This window comes from Rhinolophus sinicus, chromosome 5 (assembly GCF_057876585.1).
Source record: "Rhinolophus sinicus isolate RSI-liver-muscle chromosome 5, RSI-T2T, whole genome shotgun sequence".
Classification (NCBI taxonomy): Eukaryota; Metazoa; Chordata; class Mammalia; order Chiroptera; family Rhinolophidae; genus Rhinolophus; species Rhinolophus sinicus.
In genome coordinates, this window is record NC_142505.1 from 76,119,367 (window position 1) to 76,135,768 (window position 16,402).

A 16,402-nucleotide genomic window follows, 5' to 3' on the forward strand; every position below is an offset into this window, starting at 1 on the left:
TTATCTAAACTACACAGTCTTTTGGTGTTTTTGTTTAAATCCCCTTTGCCTGTCTGCTGTGGATCATCGTGTTTTGTTCTATTCTTTTAAGTCTCTTGTTTTCCTTATTTTTAGGTTTTAGGGGTGGGCGATAGTTTATTTTCCTCTCTGTGTTGTCTATAAATATTTTAAATTATTACATTTAAAAGTCCAAATAGGACAAATAAATTCTGGCATCTTTTTCTCTACCACCCTGTTTTACATACTTTTTCATCAGTGAGCTGCTGAATCATTTCAGAATACTTTTTAGTGTGAGAAAGCTATTGCAACACAGGATGAATGAGGGAACTTTGTTTTGTACAAGTATACCATAAAGGATTGGTTAAGCAATAGAATAGGTTCAACTGGAGGTTATTTTACGTGAATTCTTGATTTTCGTTTTCTATAGGCATGGCGAAAAGGTCAGTCTCAGCTCTAAGTGTGCAGAAATTGACCGAGAGATGATAAGTTCTCTTGGGGTTTCCAAGTCTGTGCTGAATAATGTCATTTTCTGTCATCAAGAAGATTCTAATTGGCCTTTAAGTGAAGGAAAGGCTTTGAAGCAAAAATTTGATGACATTTTTTCAGCAACAAGGTTTGTAACCTTTAATTAGACTTTGTATCCCATTAAGTTATTGAGCCATGGTTGCAATTGGATTCTTCTTTTTGATAAAATTTTAAAAGCAAATAAGTCATCAGTTACTAACTCTTGCTCAGTAGCAACCAGTGGGCGTATTTCTTTTCAGTTTATTTTCTATGCATGATTACTTACCTGGTTGACAGTGTATATGTAACTTTTTCATTTACCGTTATGTCATAAGTGTTTTCTAAGTTATTAAAAACTCTTTTAATGACTATGTAATACTCTGTTTGAATATACTATCATTTTCTTACCCAGAAATTTAATTTTTATTTAATATCTTCAAGGTACATTAAAGCCTTGGAAACACTTCGGCAGGTACGTCAGACACAAGGTCAGAAAGTAAAAGAATGTCAAACAGAACTAAAATACCTGAAGCAAAATAAGGAAAAAGCTTGTGAGATTCGCGATCAGATTACTAGTAAGGAAGCTCAGTTAAGATCTTCAAAGGAAATTGTCAAGTCCTATGAGAACGAACTTGATCCATTGAAGGTAATTTGATTTCTTGTATGTTAAGGAGAAAGTCACCTTTTACTATGGTAGCACTCGCCCTTAAGCACTTTATTTTTATATGAATTTGAGTTGTGTACATGTTGCTTAAAAAAATTATCAGAGACTATAGAATGTTATGGTTTAATGTCTTAGGTCTGCATTAGATGGTTAGTCTTAAAATTGCCCAAAGACCTTGGATTTGAGAGATTAGTAATGCAGATCACTAGTTGTTAAATATCAGTGTAATGGCCCAACTGTACTGTTCTGTATTCTTAATATATATTTTTTTTAACTGAGATATTTCTAGGGAATTTTTATAATTTGCAGGATGTTGTTGACAAATTTTGGAATTGATGCATAGCATATTGATATACAATCATGCACCATGTAATGATGTTTTGGCCAACAACGGATCACATATATGATGTGGTCACCTAAGATTATAATAGAGCTGAAAAATTCCTATCACCTAGTGACTCTGTAGCCATCCTAACGTTATAGGGCAGTGCGGTACTCTTGGGTTTGTGGTGATACTGGTATAAAGAAACCTGTGCTACCAGTTGTATAAAAGTATAGCACATACATAATACTTGACAATGATAATAAATGACTGTGTTACTGACTATCTACTGTACTGTACTTTTATCATTCTTTTATACTGTATTCTTTTTACTTATAAAACGTGTTTGCTGTAAAACAGTGTGCTCCACTATGCTGACAGTAGCCTCATCTCATGTGTACCGTGTCTCTTCATTGCATCATTTTCTCTTGTGCTTGATTTAATCTTGTGTTATTTTGTTCATCATGGCCCCTAAGTGTACAAAATCCACTGCTAATGTTGCTAGTAAGAGGCCCCATTGAGGGATTGACCTGGAAACTAAATTAAAAGTGATTAAGGGAGTGGCCGGTTAGCTCAGTTGGTTAGAGCGTGGTGCTAATAACACCAAGGTTGCGGTTCGATCCCCGCATGGGCCACTGTGAGCTGCGTCCTCCTTAAAAAAAAAAGTGATTAAAGACTACAAAGGTGGAAAATCAGTGATGGTTACTACTTGCCCATCAGGCATGTCCCATTTTACCATGGCTACAATCTTGAAGAACAAGAGCAAAGTGATGGAAACTATTACCGTGTTTCCCCAAACATAAGACCTAGCCGGACCATCAGCTCCAGTGCGTCTTTTGGAGCAAAAATTAATATAAGACCTGGTCTTATATAATATAATATATAATATAATACCAGGTCTAATATAATATAATATAACATAACATAGCATAACATAATACCCAGTCATAATTTTTGCTCCAAAAGATGCAGTAGAGTTGATGGTCCAGTTAGGTCTTATTTTCGGAGAAACACAGTAAAGGATCTGCTCCACTGAAGTAAAAAAGACTGACGAAAATTCAAGAAGGACCTGTACCAGACATGGAGAAACTTCTAATGATCTGGATTGAAGACCAAACACAGAAGTGTATCCCTTTCAGCACCATGACGATCACGGCCAAAGCAAAAAGTTTGTTTGCAATGTTGAAAGAAAAGGCTGGACCCTACTACTGTGTGAATTTACTGCTAGCTGTGGGTGGTTTAAGCTATTCAAGAATAGTTATTCATTACGTAATGTGAAAGTGAGTGGTGAGTCTGTGAGTGCTGGTGTGAAGCAATTGAGGAAGTTTTGGAAATGCTAGAAAAGCTTATTCAGAGGGAAATTACTTGCCAGAGCAAATATTCAATATGAGTGAAACCTTCCTATTCTGGAAATGGATGCCTGAAAGGACTTTCATCCATAAGGAGGCCAAGTCAATGCCAGGTTCAAGGCTTTTAAGGACAGAATAATAGTCTTACTTGGGGACCATCTTGCAGGCTGCAAATTGAAACCCTTTGTGATCTGGCATAGTGAGAACCCCAGGGCCTTCAAGCATATCAGTAAGCACACACTGCCAGTACCAGAAGAGCAGTAAGAAGTCATGGATGACCCAGCTCCTCTTCCAAGATGTCCCCCTGAATTGCTGTGCCCGTGAAATGGAGAAGTATTGTTTGGAGAATAACATACCTATCAAGATTTTGCTTATTGTTGATAATGCTCCCGGATGTCCTCCTTTCATTGGTGATCTTCATTGCAATATCAAAGTGGTGCTTCTGCCTCCGGTCACCACCTCTTTGATCCAACCAATGGATCAAAGAGTGATGGCAGCTTTTAAGGCCTCCTGCCTGAGGAGGACCTTTGCCCAGGCTATTGCTACAACTGAAGAAGACTCTAAGAAGACACTGATGCAATTCTGGAGGAATTATAACCTCTATGACTGCATCAAGAACTTTGCTTGAGCTTGGGGTGATATCACCAAGAAGTGTATGAATGGCATCTGGAAGAAGACATTTAAGAAGTTGACCATGACTTCCCAGGACTTGCCAGGATGAGGAGGTTGCAGAAATCCCCTCGGCTGTGGTTGAGAGGGCAAACAACTTGAACCTGGGTGTTGATGAGGACAACATGGAGGAGCTCCTAGAGGGCTTCCTGAGGAATTGACTAATGAGAAGTTGTTAGAACTGGAGCAGGAACACATAACTGGAGAAGAGGCAGGAGAAAAGAAAACTGCAAGAGAAGAAAAAGAAGAACCCCCAAGAAAATTCATAGTGAAGGCTTTAGCAGAAGTTTTTGCAGAACTCAACAAACTCCTTAAGAAGTTTGATAACATGGATCCCAACACTGAAAGGTTTTCATTAATAGAGGAATGTTCATGGTATATTTTCTGCTTACAAGCAAACCTATGTTGAGAAAAAGAAACCACCACGGACTATTTCTGAAGAGTGACACCCACTTAAGAAGATCCCCAGGCAGGTCCTTCAGGACGTCTTCCAGAAGAAGGCATTGCTGTCTTCGGCAATTGCAGCTCCAGGCGTGTTCCCGCCACTGCAGACCTTCCAGTGGGATGAGATGTGGCAATGGAAGACAGTGGTGTTATGGTCCTGACCCTCTGTGGGCGTAGGCTAATGTGTATGTTTGTGTTCTAGGTTTCAACAAAAAAAAGTTTAAAAAGTTAAAAATGGAAAAAAGATTATAGAATAAGGATATAAAGAAAGAATATTGTACAGCTGTATAATGCGTTCGTATTTTAAGCTGTGTTATTACAAAAGAATGGGAAATTTAAAGTTTACAAAGTAAAAAAGTTACAGTAAGTTAAGGTTAATTTATTATTGAAGAAAAATATTTTTATAAATTTAGTGTAGCCTAAATGTACAGTGTTTATGAAGTTTACAGTAGTTTACAGTAGTGTCATCGGCCTTCTCATTCACCCCCACTCACTCACTGACTCACCCAGAGCAACTTCCAGTCCTGCCAGCTCCATTCATGCTAAGTATGTATAAGCGGACCTATGCAGTTCAAACCTGTGTTGTTCAAGGGTCAATCGTACTGCAGCTTTTCTACATTTAGATACACAAATACCGCTGTGTGACAGTTGCCTACAGTTTTCAGTACAGTAACACGCTGTATAGGTTTGTAGCCTACGAGCAGTAGGCTCTGCCGTACAGCCTAGCTGTGTGGTAGGCTGTGCCATCTAGGTTTGCGTAAGTGTGCTCTGATGTTTGCACAATGACACATCGCTTAACAGTGCATTCTCAGGACATCCCTGTCATGAACCAATGCCTGGCTGTATTTGCAGATGTATGGCTTTCTAAACTCTTTGGTTTATACAAACACCTTAAGCAAATCCCATTCATTTCACAAGCATTTGCTGAGTGTCCTGTGTGCATGGGTAGACTATGCTTGAGGCCACAGGTACTACGAGGACAAGATAGCATCCTTGCTCTTAAGGTATTCCTGATGTAAGTAAATCAGAGTATTCCTGAAAATGGCTGTTTTCTAGGTTTTAGACAGTAGAAGATTTTTTCTTTTTTGAAAAAAAAATTTAAAAATTACTGAATTTTTTTTAAACTCACCTATAAATACTGGTGTAGATCTTTGAATTATAAACTATAAAAGCTTTGGTTTTGTTTGTGTCCCAATGCTGATTGACATTAATGCATGCCTCAGGAAATATTTATTGTTTTGTGTATAGCACTGTGCTAGGTGCTCTTTGGGATAAGGAAGCCGAAGACTGAGACCTTGCTTTTAACACATTTTTTGTGGGAAACGAGTAAACTCATCATATCGCCTCTAGTTGGAACCGGCAAAAATTTTGCAAAGTAAATAAATAGAGACCTCTTTTTAAACTAAAACACTGAAAGTTTCATAGAAAAATATCAAATAGATCGAAAGATATGAATATTTTACGGAAAGTCTAATTTTGGCGAGAAAATATCAAAACACCGCGTTACGATGCGATTTGGCGGGAAAATGCCCACTTACAAAGTGTTAAAGGATTTAAAATCTAGTTGGAGAAACTAACTTTTAGAAAATAGGGTTACAAAGAAGTAAATTGAAGAGGCACACGAATGATACAGTGTGCCTGTCACCTAGAGAACATAGAGAACATAGGTTGTCTAGGAGTTAAAGATGGTGACTACAGCACAAGTGAGAAAAGAAACAAAAAGATAAAAGTGGATGTCATCAGAATAAAAAACTTCTGTTCTACAAACTATACCATCAAGAAAGCAAAAAGACAACCCACAAAATGGGGAAAATGTTTGCAAGTCTTATATCTGATAAGGGACTTGTATCTGGAACATATAAAGAACAAGTATAACGCAATAATAAAAAAATGAATAACAATTTGAAAATGGGCAAAGGATCTGAATAGATACTTCTGCAAAGTGTGTGTGTGTGTATCCAATGAGTGTATAAAAAGATGTTTGAGGACATTGTTCATCAGGAAAATGCAAATCAAAAGCACAGTGAGATGTCACTTCACACCCACTTAAATGTCTACAAATAAAAAAGATAGTATAATAAGTGTTGGTGAGGATGTAGAGAAATTGGAACCCTCATACATGCTGGTGGGAATGTAAAATGGTACAACCACTTTGGGAAATAGTTCAGCAATCTCCTCAAAATGTTAAACATAGACTTACAATATGACCCAGCAGTTTACTCTGAAGTATCTTATACCCAAGCGAAATTAAAACGTACATCTGCACAAAAACTTGTGTATGAATGTTCAGAGCAGCATTATTCATAATAGCCAAAAAATGAAAACAACTCAAATGTCCACTAACCTATCAATAACTGATCAATAAAATGTGACATCCACATATTGGAATATTATTAAGCCTTAAAAGGAATGAAGTTCTGGTACATGCTACAACATGCAAGAACCTAAAAAACATGTTAAGGAAAAGAAGCCAATCACAAAAGACCACATACTGTATGATTCCATTTATCTGAAATGTGAGGAATAGGCAAATTTATCTGGAGACAAAATAGATTTGCAATTGCCTAGGGTAGGTGGTAGAGAGAATTGAATAGTGACAGCTAATGGGTACAGGGTTTATTTTTGGAAGTTGAAAATGTCCTAAAATTAGATTATGGTGATGGTTATACAGCTCTGTGACTATACTAAAAGACATTGAACTGTACACTTTAAATGGATGAATTGTATGGTATGTGAATTATATCTTAGTAATGCTGTTCAAAAAAGTGATGGCCTTGAATAGAAATCTACAAGGCCTTCATGAAGGAGGCATAGCTGAGCTGCACCTTACAGAATGGGGAAAAATCAAAGTGACTGGAAGGCATTTTATATATTTTTTTATTATTTTGCATTTTTTTCTTTTAAAAGTAATATATGCTCACAATGAAAAAAATATGAAAGAATATTAAAGAGTAAGAGATGTTCTTCCCATTCCTTGTTTCTGACCTCCCAGATATATCCTACCAGCAGCTTTTTTTGCATATATGTAATACATATGTGTATGCATTCATATGTATATATGAATATATTTATACATACAAGCTTATCAGAACAGGATTGTGTGAGGAGGAGCCTGGGTTAAATAAATCAGGTAAAAGGGTGAACGATAAGAATTGCAGTCAAATTATGAAGAGCTAATGGCTTTAGAATTTAGTGCAGTAGACAAAAGAATGACAAAGTATGCTATATCTCAGGATGAGTTGCCTTGATAACTGTGTGTAGGTACTGTAGTAATTACCAAGATACTTGAACACATTTCATTTTCTTCAGGAGCAGCCTGGTTAGAAAGATGACAAGCACACATAAGTCAGAAAAAGACAAAAGTTGTAAGAGCTCTGAGTTGGTCAGAGAGGATTTTATGGGACTGAATTTGGGGTATGATTTTGTTGACCATAAATGGATATTTAATCAGAGAGACATAGGGACAGTAAAATGCAAGCTGTCATTGAACACTACCAAGGAAGTCCACATAGTTGAAATGGAGCCCTTGTATAGGAATTAATGTCAAGAGAGGTCTGTGGTAATACCTCATATTTATTGAGTGGTGCCAGGATTCTGAGGCTGTAGGAAATTGAGGTGTTTGCAAATTTCTTTACTTATGTTTAATATTGACTAGTTCTCCAAGGGTTTAATTTTATTCTCTGGTGGTTCAATAGGTATTTATTAAGTGGATAATTTTCAAAGTCCTTTTTTAGCTCTGATATATGAGAATTCTCCCCTTCGTAGAACTCAACATAAAGTTTGGGTCAAATCACCTTCCTAGCAGCCATCCAGAGACAGCTTCATTTCACTGCTGCACTATAATTTGTGCTTTCCCATTTTTATAGATTCCCTCCATCTTTAGGAAGCCTCTCTTAAACTACTTTATTTCCATCCCACACCATCCTACCCTGACTGTGGCCCATTTAGCTGTTTTTCTTTTGACTTCAGTGCAAACTGCTTGAGAAACTTGTTTTCAAGTTCAAAAACACCCTTTGGCCCTCTTGTTTATTTTTTCCACCCTCAAGTTCATGGTCTTGGTATACCTGGTAGCCCAACCTCCCCATTCATTTGTCTCATTTCACACTAATGACTAAGCTTGAAACACTCTGCTATATTTTTTGTTGTTTGCAAATTTATCTTAGCCCCTTTTATTAGGTTGTGTACTCTGGGGATAGAGCCAAAACACAGATGAGAAAGAAGGAATCCATAGGATCTGATGACTGGCTGGATTTAGAAAATGAAACATGTAGATGTCACAGCAGATTCAAGCCCAGAGGTTACTGCCACCAAGAGGCAGTGAAAACATTGCTAGAGAGAAGCCAAGAAGTTTCTGAGAAGTAGAGTACCAAAGCAGAGGTGTTAATACAGCCATACCTTGGAGATATTACAGGTTTGATTCTAGACCACTGCAATACAGCGAGTTGTAATCTTTTTGATGGTGGAGGGTCTTTTCTTCAATTTTAAAAATGCAACATCTTTGAAGCACAATAAAGCAAAGCGCAATAAAATGTGGTATGCCTGTATTCAGTGCTCCAGAGAATCAATCCAGTACTCTTTGTTAGACTGTTCAAAAGATATTTTTGAAACACAGAATTTTTTTCACAAGTGACGTGAATGGTCCCATTTGTTGAAGGCCAACTGTATGGCAGTCACTGATCAAAGTGCTTTAAAATGTAAGCCCCACACTAACCCTATGAGGTTTTATAGGCAAGAAAACTGAGACTCAAGTGTGTACACTGGAAGGGCTAAAGCCAGGATTTGAGTCCAGGCCTCTTTGATTCCTAAGCTCATACTTTGTAAAGTCAGATTTGTGGAAGTGTAATTTACATATAGTGAAATCTACCCTTTTAAAAGTATATAGTCCAATGAGTTTGGGCAAATGAATGTAGTAGCATAACCACCACTAAATCAAGATACAGAAAATTTCCATTACCCCAAAAAGTTCTTTTAAGTCTTTTTGTAGTTAGCCCCTTCCTCCCCTCCCAGTCTTTCGTGTCCACTGATTGGTTTTCTGTCATTATCGTTCTGCTTTTTCTAGAATGTCACATAAATTGAATGATAAGTAATCTTTTTTGGTCTGGCTTCTTAACACGTTGCTTTTTAATTAACCTATGTTGTTGCATATATGGGTAGTTCATTCCTTTATATTGCTGAAGGTATTTTACTGTATGCATATATTGAAGTATGTTCATCCATTCCCTGGGTGATGGACACTAGGTTCCAGCTTTTAGCTATTACAAATAAAAAAGCTGTAAACTTTTGTGTGCAGGTCTTTGTTTGGAATATGTTTCATCTCTTTTGAGTAAGTCCCTAGGAATGGGGTTGCTAGGTTGTGTGGTAAGTGTATGTTTAACCTTATGAGCTGCCAAACTATCTTTCAAAGTGACTGTACCATTTCATCGTCCTGCCAACAATGTCTAAGAGTACAGTTGCTCTGCATCCTTGTCAGCACTTAGTATTGTTAGTCTTTTTTATTTTAGCCATCATAATACACACGTGGTTGTATCTCTGAGCATTTTTTTCTTCATTGTGGTTTTAATTTGCATTTTTCTAATGTCTGTGGATGTTGAGCATCCTTTTTATGTGTTTATTTGCCATCTGAATGTTTGATAAAATATCTGTTCAACTTTTTCCTATTTTCAATGTGATTTTTTTGCCTTACTGAGCTGAATATTAAGAGTTCTTCATATAATCTGGATACAAGCACTTATCAGATGTATTTTGCAAATATTTTGTGCTTTTCAAAGGGGAAGAGTTTTTAATGTTGATGAAGTCCATTTTATCAATTTTCTCTCTTATAGTTTGTGCTTTTTGTTTTCTATCTAGGAAATCTTTGACCCAAGGTCACAAAGATTGTCTTCTGTGTTTTCTTCTTGAAGTTTTATACGTAGTTTGAGTTCCTACACTTAAGTATGTGCTCCTTTTCAGGTTAATTTTTTAATATGGTGCAAAGTAAGGTTGAGGTTTACTTTTTTTGCATACAGATGTCCAGTTGTTCCAGCACACACTTAACCATTATATCACCCTGCCTCCCAATCTTAATCTCTTATTGCTAAGTGTGTAGCTTCATATAAGTTGTCCGAGTCTCTTAGCACATACAGCCTCATAAGGGATAAAGAGAATGTATAGCAGCACCTAGTACAATACCTGCAATATAGTAGGTGATCAATGATAGCTCTTACTGTTACTGTAAAATTACTTTTTTCAAATCTCCCATTCTTTCATTTAGTTAACATACTGAACACCTATTACATGTGCTGGTGACACATCAGTGAGCACAGTAAACAAAGTTCTTGTTTTTATGGTGATTACATACTGATTAATATACTAATCACAAGATTTGGTATTAGTATAATTTTATTAAATGGCATTAAAGTTGAGGATGTGTTTTGGTGCAGCTTTAAAAGCTTATAGTTCATATCTAAACACTAGTAATGTGTTAGTTTAAAAATTAGGTTCTGTAGATGTCTTAGAAGAGGAATTGGTCGGTCTTGGAATTGTAGTAGCAAACAGTGGAAGAGTATACCCAGCATCATCAAAGAGAGAACACTGTGAGCCAGGGCACACACATTCCTAGGAGATGGGGCAGCCAGCTCTCCCTAGAAGCAGGCCACTGAGATGATTTGTCACACGTCGCTTGTTCAGAGTCCGCTGTGCTTGAGCAAACTTTGAATTAAAGTTTGATCTTCCTTGTAAATTTACCCACAGGCTCAGAATGCACTGGTGACTCACCATGAGTTTCTAGCCCACTCAGTAGTTCTAATTTTTAAAAAATAAATAGCCTTTTGAGGATTAAATTCTTAAAATGTGGAACTTTACATAATGTAGCTCTAAGTACCAAATGAATGAATGACTTATGGGAGGTGTTGAAGACAGGGCATGTACTTGGAGTTAGAACTGGAGTTTAATTCCTGCTTTTCTTTGCTATAATAGCTCTGAGAAGTTGGGCAAGTTACTTAACTGTCAGATTCTCTGTGCCCCCTTTACAGCATCGTTAGCATTAAATGAAATCATTTCTAAGTGCCTGGCCCTCACACGTATTATTTCTCTTCATCCATCTGTAGTGTAAACTATAGGTAATTTTATTTATGTAGAGTGTTTGTTTATTTTCAGAATCGTCTAAAAGAAATTGAACACAATCTCTCTAAAGTAATGAAACTTGACAATGAAATTAAAGCCTTGGAAAGCCGAAAGAAGCAAATGGAGAAAGATAATAGTGAACTGGAACAGAAAATGGAAAAGGTTTGTGATGGTAGAATTTTGTTCTACTTCAAAATTTTGAGATTATTGTAGTGAACCTCATTTGAATCCATTTTGCCACCCATATTTTGAAAGAAATGTACAAACTGTGATGTTTGCCTTACTTCCATGTATATGTTAAAAGAAAGGATATTGAATAAGCTTTGGTTTATATTTTGTATCTCAGAGTGATAGTTTCTTATGCTTATTCACTGAAGCTCTTCATTTTGGTTCTACATAGGTTTTTCAAGGGAGCGATGAGCAACTAAATGACTTATATCACAATCACCAGAGAACAGTAAGGGAGAAAGAAAGGAGACTGGTAGACTGTCAGCGTGAACTGGAAAAATTAAATAAAGAATCTAGGCTTCTCAATCAAGAAAAATCAGAACTACTTGTTGAACAGGGTAGGACAAAGTGTCTACATGATCTATTTTTTTATTGTAATATTATGTATTTTCTGCGTGAATGATGAATCTCCAGGGAATTATGCTGAGTGAAAAAAGCCAGTCTCTAAAGATTATATACAGTGTTTCCATTTATGTCACAGTTTTGAAATGCTGAAATTTTAGAAGTGGAGGACAGATTAGTGTTTGCTAGGGTTACTTAGTAGGAGGATGGACAGGAAAAAGGTTAGTGTGGTTATGGTTATAAAAGCAACAAGAGGGATTCTTGTGGTATTGGAACTATTTGGTATGTTGGCCGTTGTGGTAGATATATGAGCCAGTGCGGTGATAAAATTATGTAGAACTTAATGCACACACAAATGGGTACAAGTAAAACTGGGGAAATCTGAATAAGATTGATAGATTGTACCAGTGCTATTACTGATATTATACTACAATAGGTAGTATGTAATATATAATAGCATTTCGTTATAACGTTTTTGAGATGCGTAGGAACTTAACTCTTGTTTATATCAATTAGCCTGTGGTAAACTTGGTTTCATTGTATGTCATTTTACTTAAAGCTGAACCTATCCATGACGTTAAGTGAGTATAGTTTTGTAAAATGTATAGTTTTGCAAAATGTTACTAAAAGAAAACAGTTTTTCTACTCACAATAATTCTGATACTGGATCTGTGGGTTTTTCCACACCAAGCAAATATCCAGTTCTCGGCAACTGCATGTCCTGTAATTCAGTTCTTTCACTAACCGTCCAGAATTAGCACAGACCCCATAGATTAAGGGCTCAATCTCACATGATTGCCTCCTATGTCCAATGCCAATTGAAAGGGCCAGGTTGTTTGTCACCTGTACTCTGACCACCTGGCTATATAAATCAGGCGGTCCCACAACCCCTTCCTCAGGTTAAATAATTTGCTATAACTGCTCATGGAACTCGGAACCACCAGTACCAGTTTATTATAAAGGAGTCAGCTCAGGAATAGCTAAATGGAAGAGATGCATAGGGCCAGGTGTGGGGAAGGGGTGTGGCACCCTCCCAGCACCTCCATGTGTTCACCAACCTGGAAGCTCTCAGAACCTCGTGTAGGGGTTTTATGGAAGTTCCATTGTATAGGCATGATTGATTAAATTGTTGGTCATTGGTGATGAACTCAATCTTCAGCCCCTCCTCAGAGTTGGAGAGGAAGATACTAAAAATTCCTGCTCACTATCATGTTTGCCCGAAAATAAGACCTAGCCGGACAATCAGCTCTAATGCGTCTTTTGGAGCAAAAATTAATATAAGATTCAGTATTATATTATATTATATTATATTACATTACATTACATTACATTATATTATATTATGATTATATTAAACTCGGTCTTGTATTACAGTAAAATAAGACTGGGTCTTGTATTAATTTTTGCTCCAAAAGTCGCATTAGAGCTGATTGTCTGGCTAGGTCTTATTTTCGGGGAAACACAGTAATCACACAGTTGGTTCCTCTGATAACCAGCTCCCATCCTCCAAGAATCACCTCATTAGAAATAAATTCAGGAATGGTTGAAAGGGATTTGTGAATAACAAGACACTCCTCTCACTCTTACCACTCATGAAATTCTAAGAGTTTTAGAGCTCTGTGCCAGGAACCAAGGACAAAGACCAAATATGTATTTCTTATAAATCACAATATCACAGTTACCATTTGTGGAAACTGGTCAAAGCATGCAAGAGATCTTGCTGTATTATTTTTTACAACTACATGTGAATGCACAATTATCTCGATTTTTAAAAAGTCAGGTAAACAAAAGAATTATGGTTTTTCAAAGGTCGTCTTCAGCTGCAAGCAGATCGCCATCAAGAAAATATCCGAGCTAGAGATTCATTAATCCAATCTTTGGCAACACATCTAGAATTGGATGGCTTTGAGCGTGGACCATTCAATGAAAGACAGATTAAAAATTTTCACAAACTTGTGAGAGAGAGACAAGAAAGGGAAGCAGAAACTCTCAGCCAACTGATGGTAAAAATTATTTTCTTTTGTTTGTGTCAGATTCTCTAGTTGAATTGTTTCAATTTTTGGATGGACCTTGTTTTGTCATATTTTTGGGTTAATGTTAGGATAGACTCTGCTACAAGATAGAAAAACCCTTTATGGAAGCACATTTTCTAATGTGTATAAGGATAAAAATATGAAGAAAATGCAGATCTACATTTTTAAATTTGATTTTAAGTAAAATTTCTTTTCAAAACTAATGGTAAAGAAAAAGTTTGCTTAGAGTTAATAATGATTATCTCTCAGTGAAGTCCATTCCGTATATTTATACTTTTCAATATTTTCTTCAGTGTGCATATTCACTTTGACAATGAAGAAACTGTTGCTTAATGAATTGTTTAGTGAAAAAATTGTTAATACTCATTCTTCTGTGTATTTAGAATGATTTTGCAGAAAAAGAAACTCTGAAACAAAAACAGATAGATGAGATAAGGGATAAGAAAATTGGACTGGGAAGAATAATTGAGCTAAAATCAGAAATCCTAAGTAAGAAGCAGAATGAGCTGAAAAATGTGAAGTATGAATTACAGCAGTTGGAAGGATCTTCAGACAGGATTCTTGAACTGGACCAGGAGCTCACAAAAGCTGTAAGATATTATTTGAGTAATCTAATAATTTTAAGGTGTAATTAGAATCTTGCGTTCTGAAGTATTTTATCTGTTGTTAATCCTAAGGTTATGGCATGTTAATAAAAATATCAACCTTGTCTAGCAATCTCATGTAAAACAAATTCACCTGATATCTTAATCATTCAACTCTTTGGTTCTGGAACCTGGTGGATTAAGAATTAGAATCACCTAGGAAGCTTTTTATTAATACTTACGCTTAAACCTTACTTCAGACCTCCCAAATCAGTTTCTAAGAGTAGAGCATGGAAGTGTGTGTTTAAAACAAAACTAGGTGATTCTTATGAGTACCTTGGTTAAGAACCACTTACCTAAGTTAAAAAAAAACACAAATATTTTCCCTCTGGGTTCTACACACTGTAGATTTCATAAGATTATTGCCATGTTATCACTTTCTCTGGTGGAAATTTTCTTAGCCCAACTATTCTTTTCATGAATTTCTAAATTTTCATCCTTGTTTCTAATCTGTCACCTTCCTTCATATCTCCACCACCAAAGTGAGTATCCGAAAGCTTGGTAAATCCCCCTCTCAGATCCCATATTGATAATTTAAACATTTCTTTTTGCTCCCTAACTTAACATCTATTGTACATTTTTGTCAGTTGAGCACTTTATCATAATAATGGGGAGGGACCATATCATACTATTTTTTTTTTAAAGATTTTATTGGGGAAGGGGAATAAGACTTTATTGGGGAACAGTGTGTACTTCCAGGACTTTTTTCCAAGTCAAGTTGTTGTCTTTTCAATCTTAGTTGTGGAGGGTGCAGCTCAGCTCCAGGTCCAGTTGCCGTTTCTAGTTGCAGGGGGCATAGCCCACCATCCCTTGTGGGAGTCGAACTGGCAACCTTGTGGTTGAGAGCCCGTGCTCCAACCAACTGAGCCATCCGGGAGGCAGCTCAGCTCAAGGTGCCGTGTTCAATTTTTTAGTTGCAGGGGGCGGAGCCCACCATCCCTTGCAGGACTCGAGGTATTGAACTGGCAACCTTGTGGTTGGGAGCCCACTGGCCCATGTGGGAATCGAACCGGCAGCCTTCGGAGTAAGGAGCATGGAGCTCTAACCGCCTGAGCCACCAGGCCGGCCCTATTATACTATTTTTATAGTTTCTAAATGCCCAGCAATGCAGTGAGTTACATGGGTACTTGATAAATACGTGAGTGTTGACTAAGAGTCACTGAACTGTATATACTTGGCCACATTTTTCTTAATTTTGCACTAATTCTCGTTTCCACCCCCTTGTTTGACCCTTCCAGATTTATTCACTGATTCTCTAGCATTATAACATAGTATAAGATTTATAATATTTTCCTTAAAATGCTTATTCCTTATGTTTTTTTCTCTGTTGAATAAAAGCAACCGGTTATATTTTGATCATTCTGAGTGAATAGTTGGTTTCTAATGCACTTTGTCATTATTTTAACACAAACTACATAAACCTGTGTATTTGTTTGAATTATTGATAAGGAACGTGAGCTAAGCAAGGCTGAGAAAAACAACAATGTAGAAACTCTAAAAACAGAAGTAATAAGCCTTCAATATGAGAAAGCAGATCTGGATAGGACCCTGCGTAAATTGGACCAGGAGATGGAGCAGTTAAACCATCATACAACAACACGCACCCAGCTGGAGATGCTGACCAAAGACAAAGTACGACCTTTCTTCTTCTTCTAATTTCTGATATTTAAAATAGCTTAGCTCACATTCATAATTAATACACTAATGATATATTTAGTCAGTGTTTATATTTTAGAGTACAAGTGAGCTTAATTTTCTATAAAATAGACTTTCAAGCTTAAAAACTATTTTCTAATTACAAAAAAAATAATACAGAAGTATAGCGCACATTGCTGTTAATTTTTATCATATATTAGATTGGTGCAAAAGTAATTGCGGTTTAAAAGATTAAAAATAATTGCAAAAACTGCAGTTACTTTTGCACCAACCTAATATATGGCAGTTCTAATTTTTATATCATCAGACTTGTTAGTCTTTTCTCTTATGGCTTAGCAAGGTTCTCCCCACTATAAGACTTTAAGAAATTTTATACTTCTTGCATTTTTATAGTTTTACTTTTTAAACCTAGAACTTTAATCAATCTAGAATTTATTTTTGGTCTT

General features: G+C 36.5%; 1 protein-coding gene across 2 annotated transcripts in view; it reads left to right on the plus strand.

Moving 5' to 3' along the window:
* Window positions 1–16,402, plus strand: part of RAD50 (RAD50 double strand break repair protein) — a 92,779-nt gene that overhangs the window by 21,385 nt on the left and 54,992 nt on the right. For both annotated transcript variants that reach the window (XR_012489778.2, XM_019756106.3), the window contains exons 4-10: window positions 428–613; window positions 946–1,150; window positions 11,087–11,215; window positions 11,454–11,619; window positions 13,433–13,626; window positions 14,040–14,246; window positions 15,750–15,932. Coding sequence is in view for 1 of the 2 variants with exons in the window: in XM_019756106.3 (XP_019611665.1) it covers window positions 428–613; window positions 946–1,150; window positions 11,087–11,215; window positions 11,454–11,619; window positions 13,433–13,626; window positions 14,040–14,246; window positions 15,750–15,932 (1,270 nt within the window). In the remaining variant the exon portion in view is untranslated. The remainder of the gene's footprint in view (window positions 1–427; window positions 614–945; window positions 1,151–11,086; window positions 11,216–11,453; window positions 11,620–13,432; window positions 13,627–14,039; window positions 14,247–15,749; window positions 15,933–16,402) is intronic.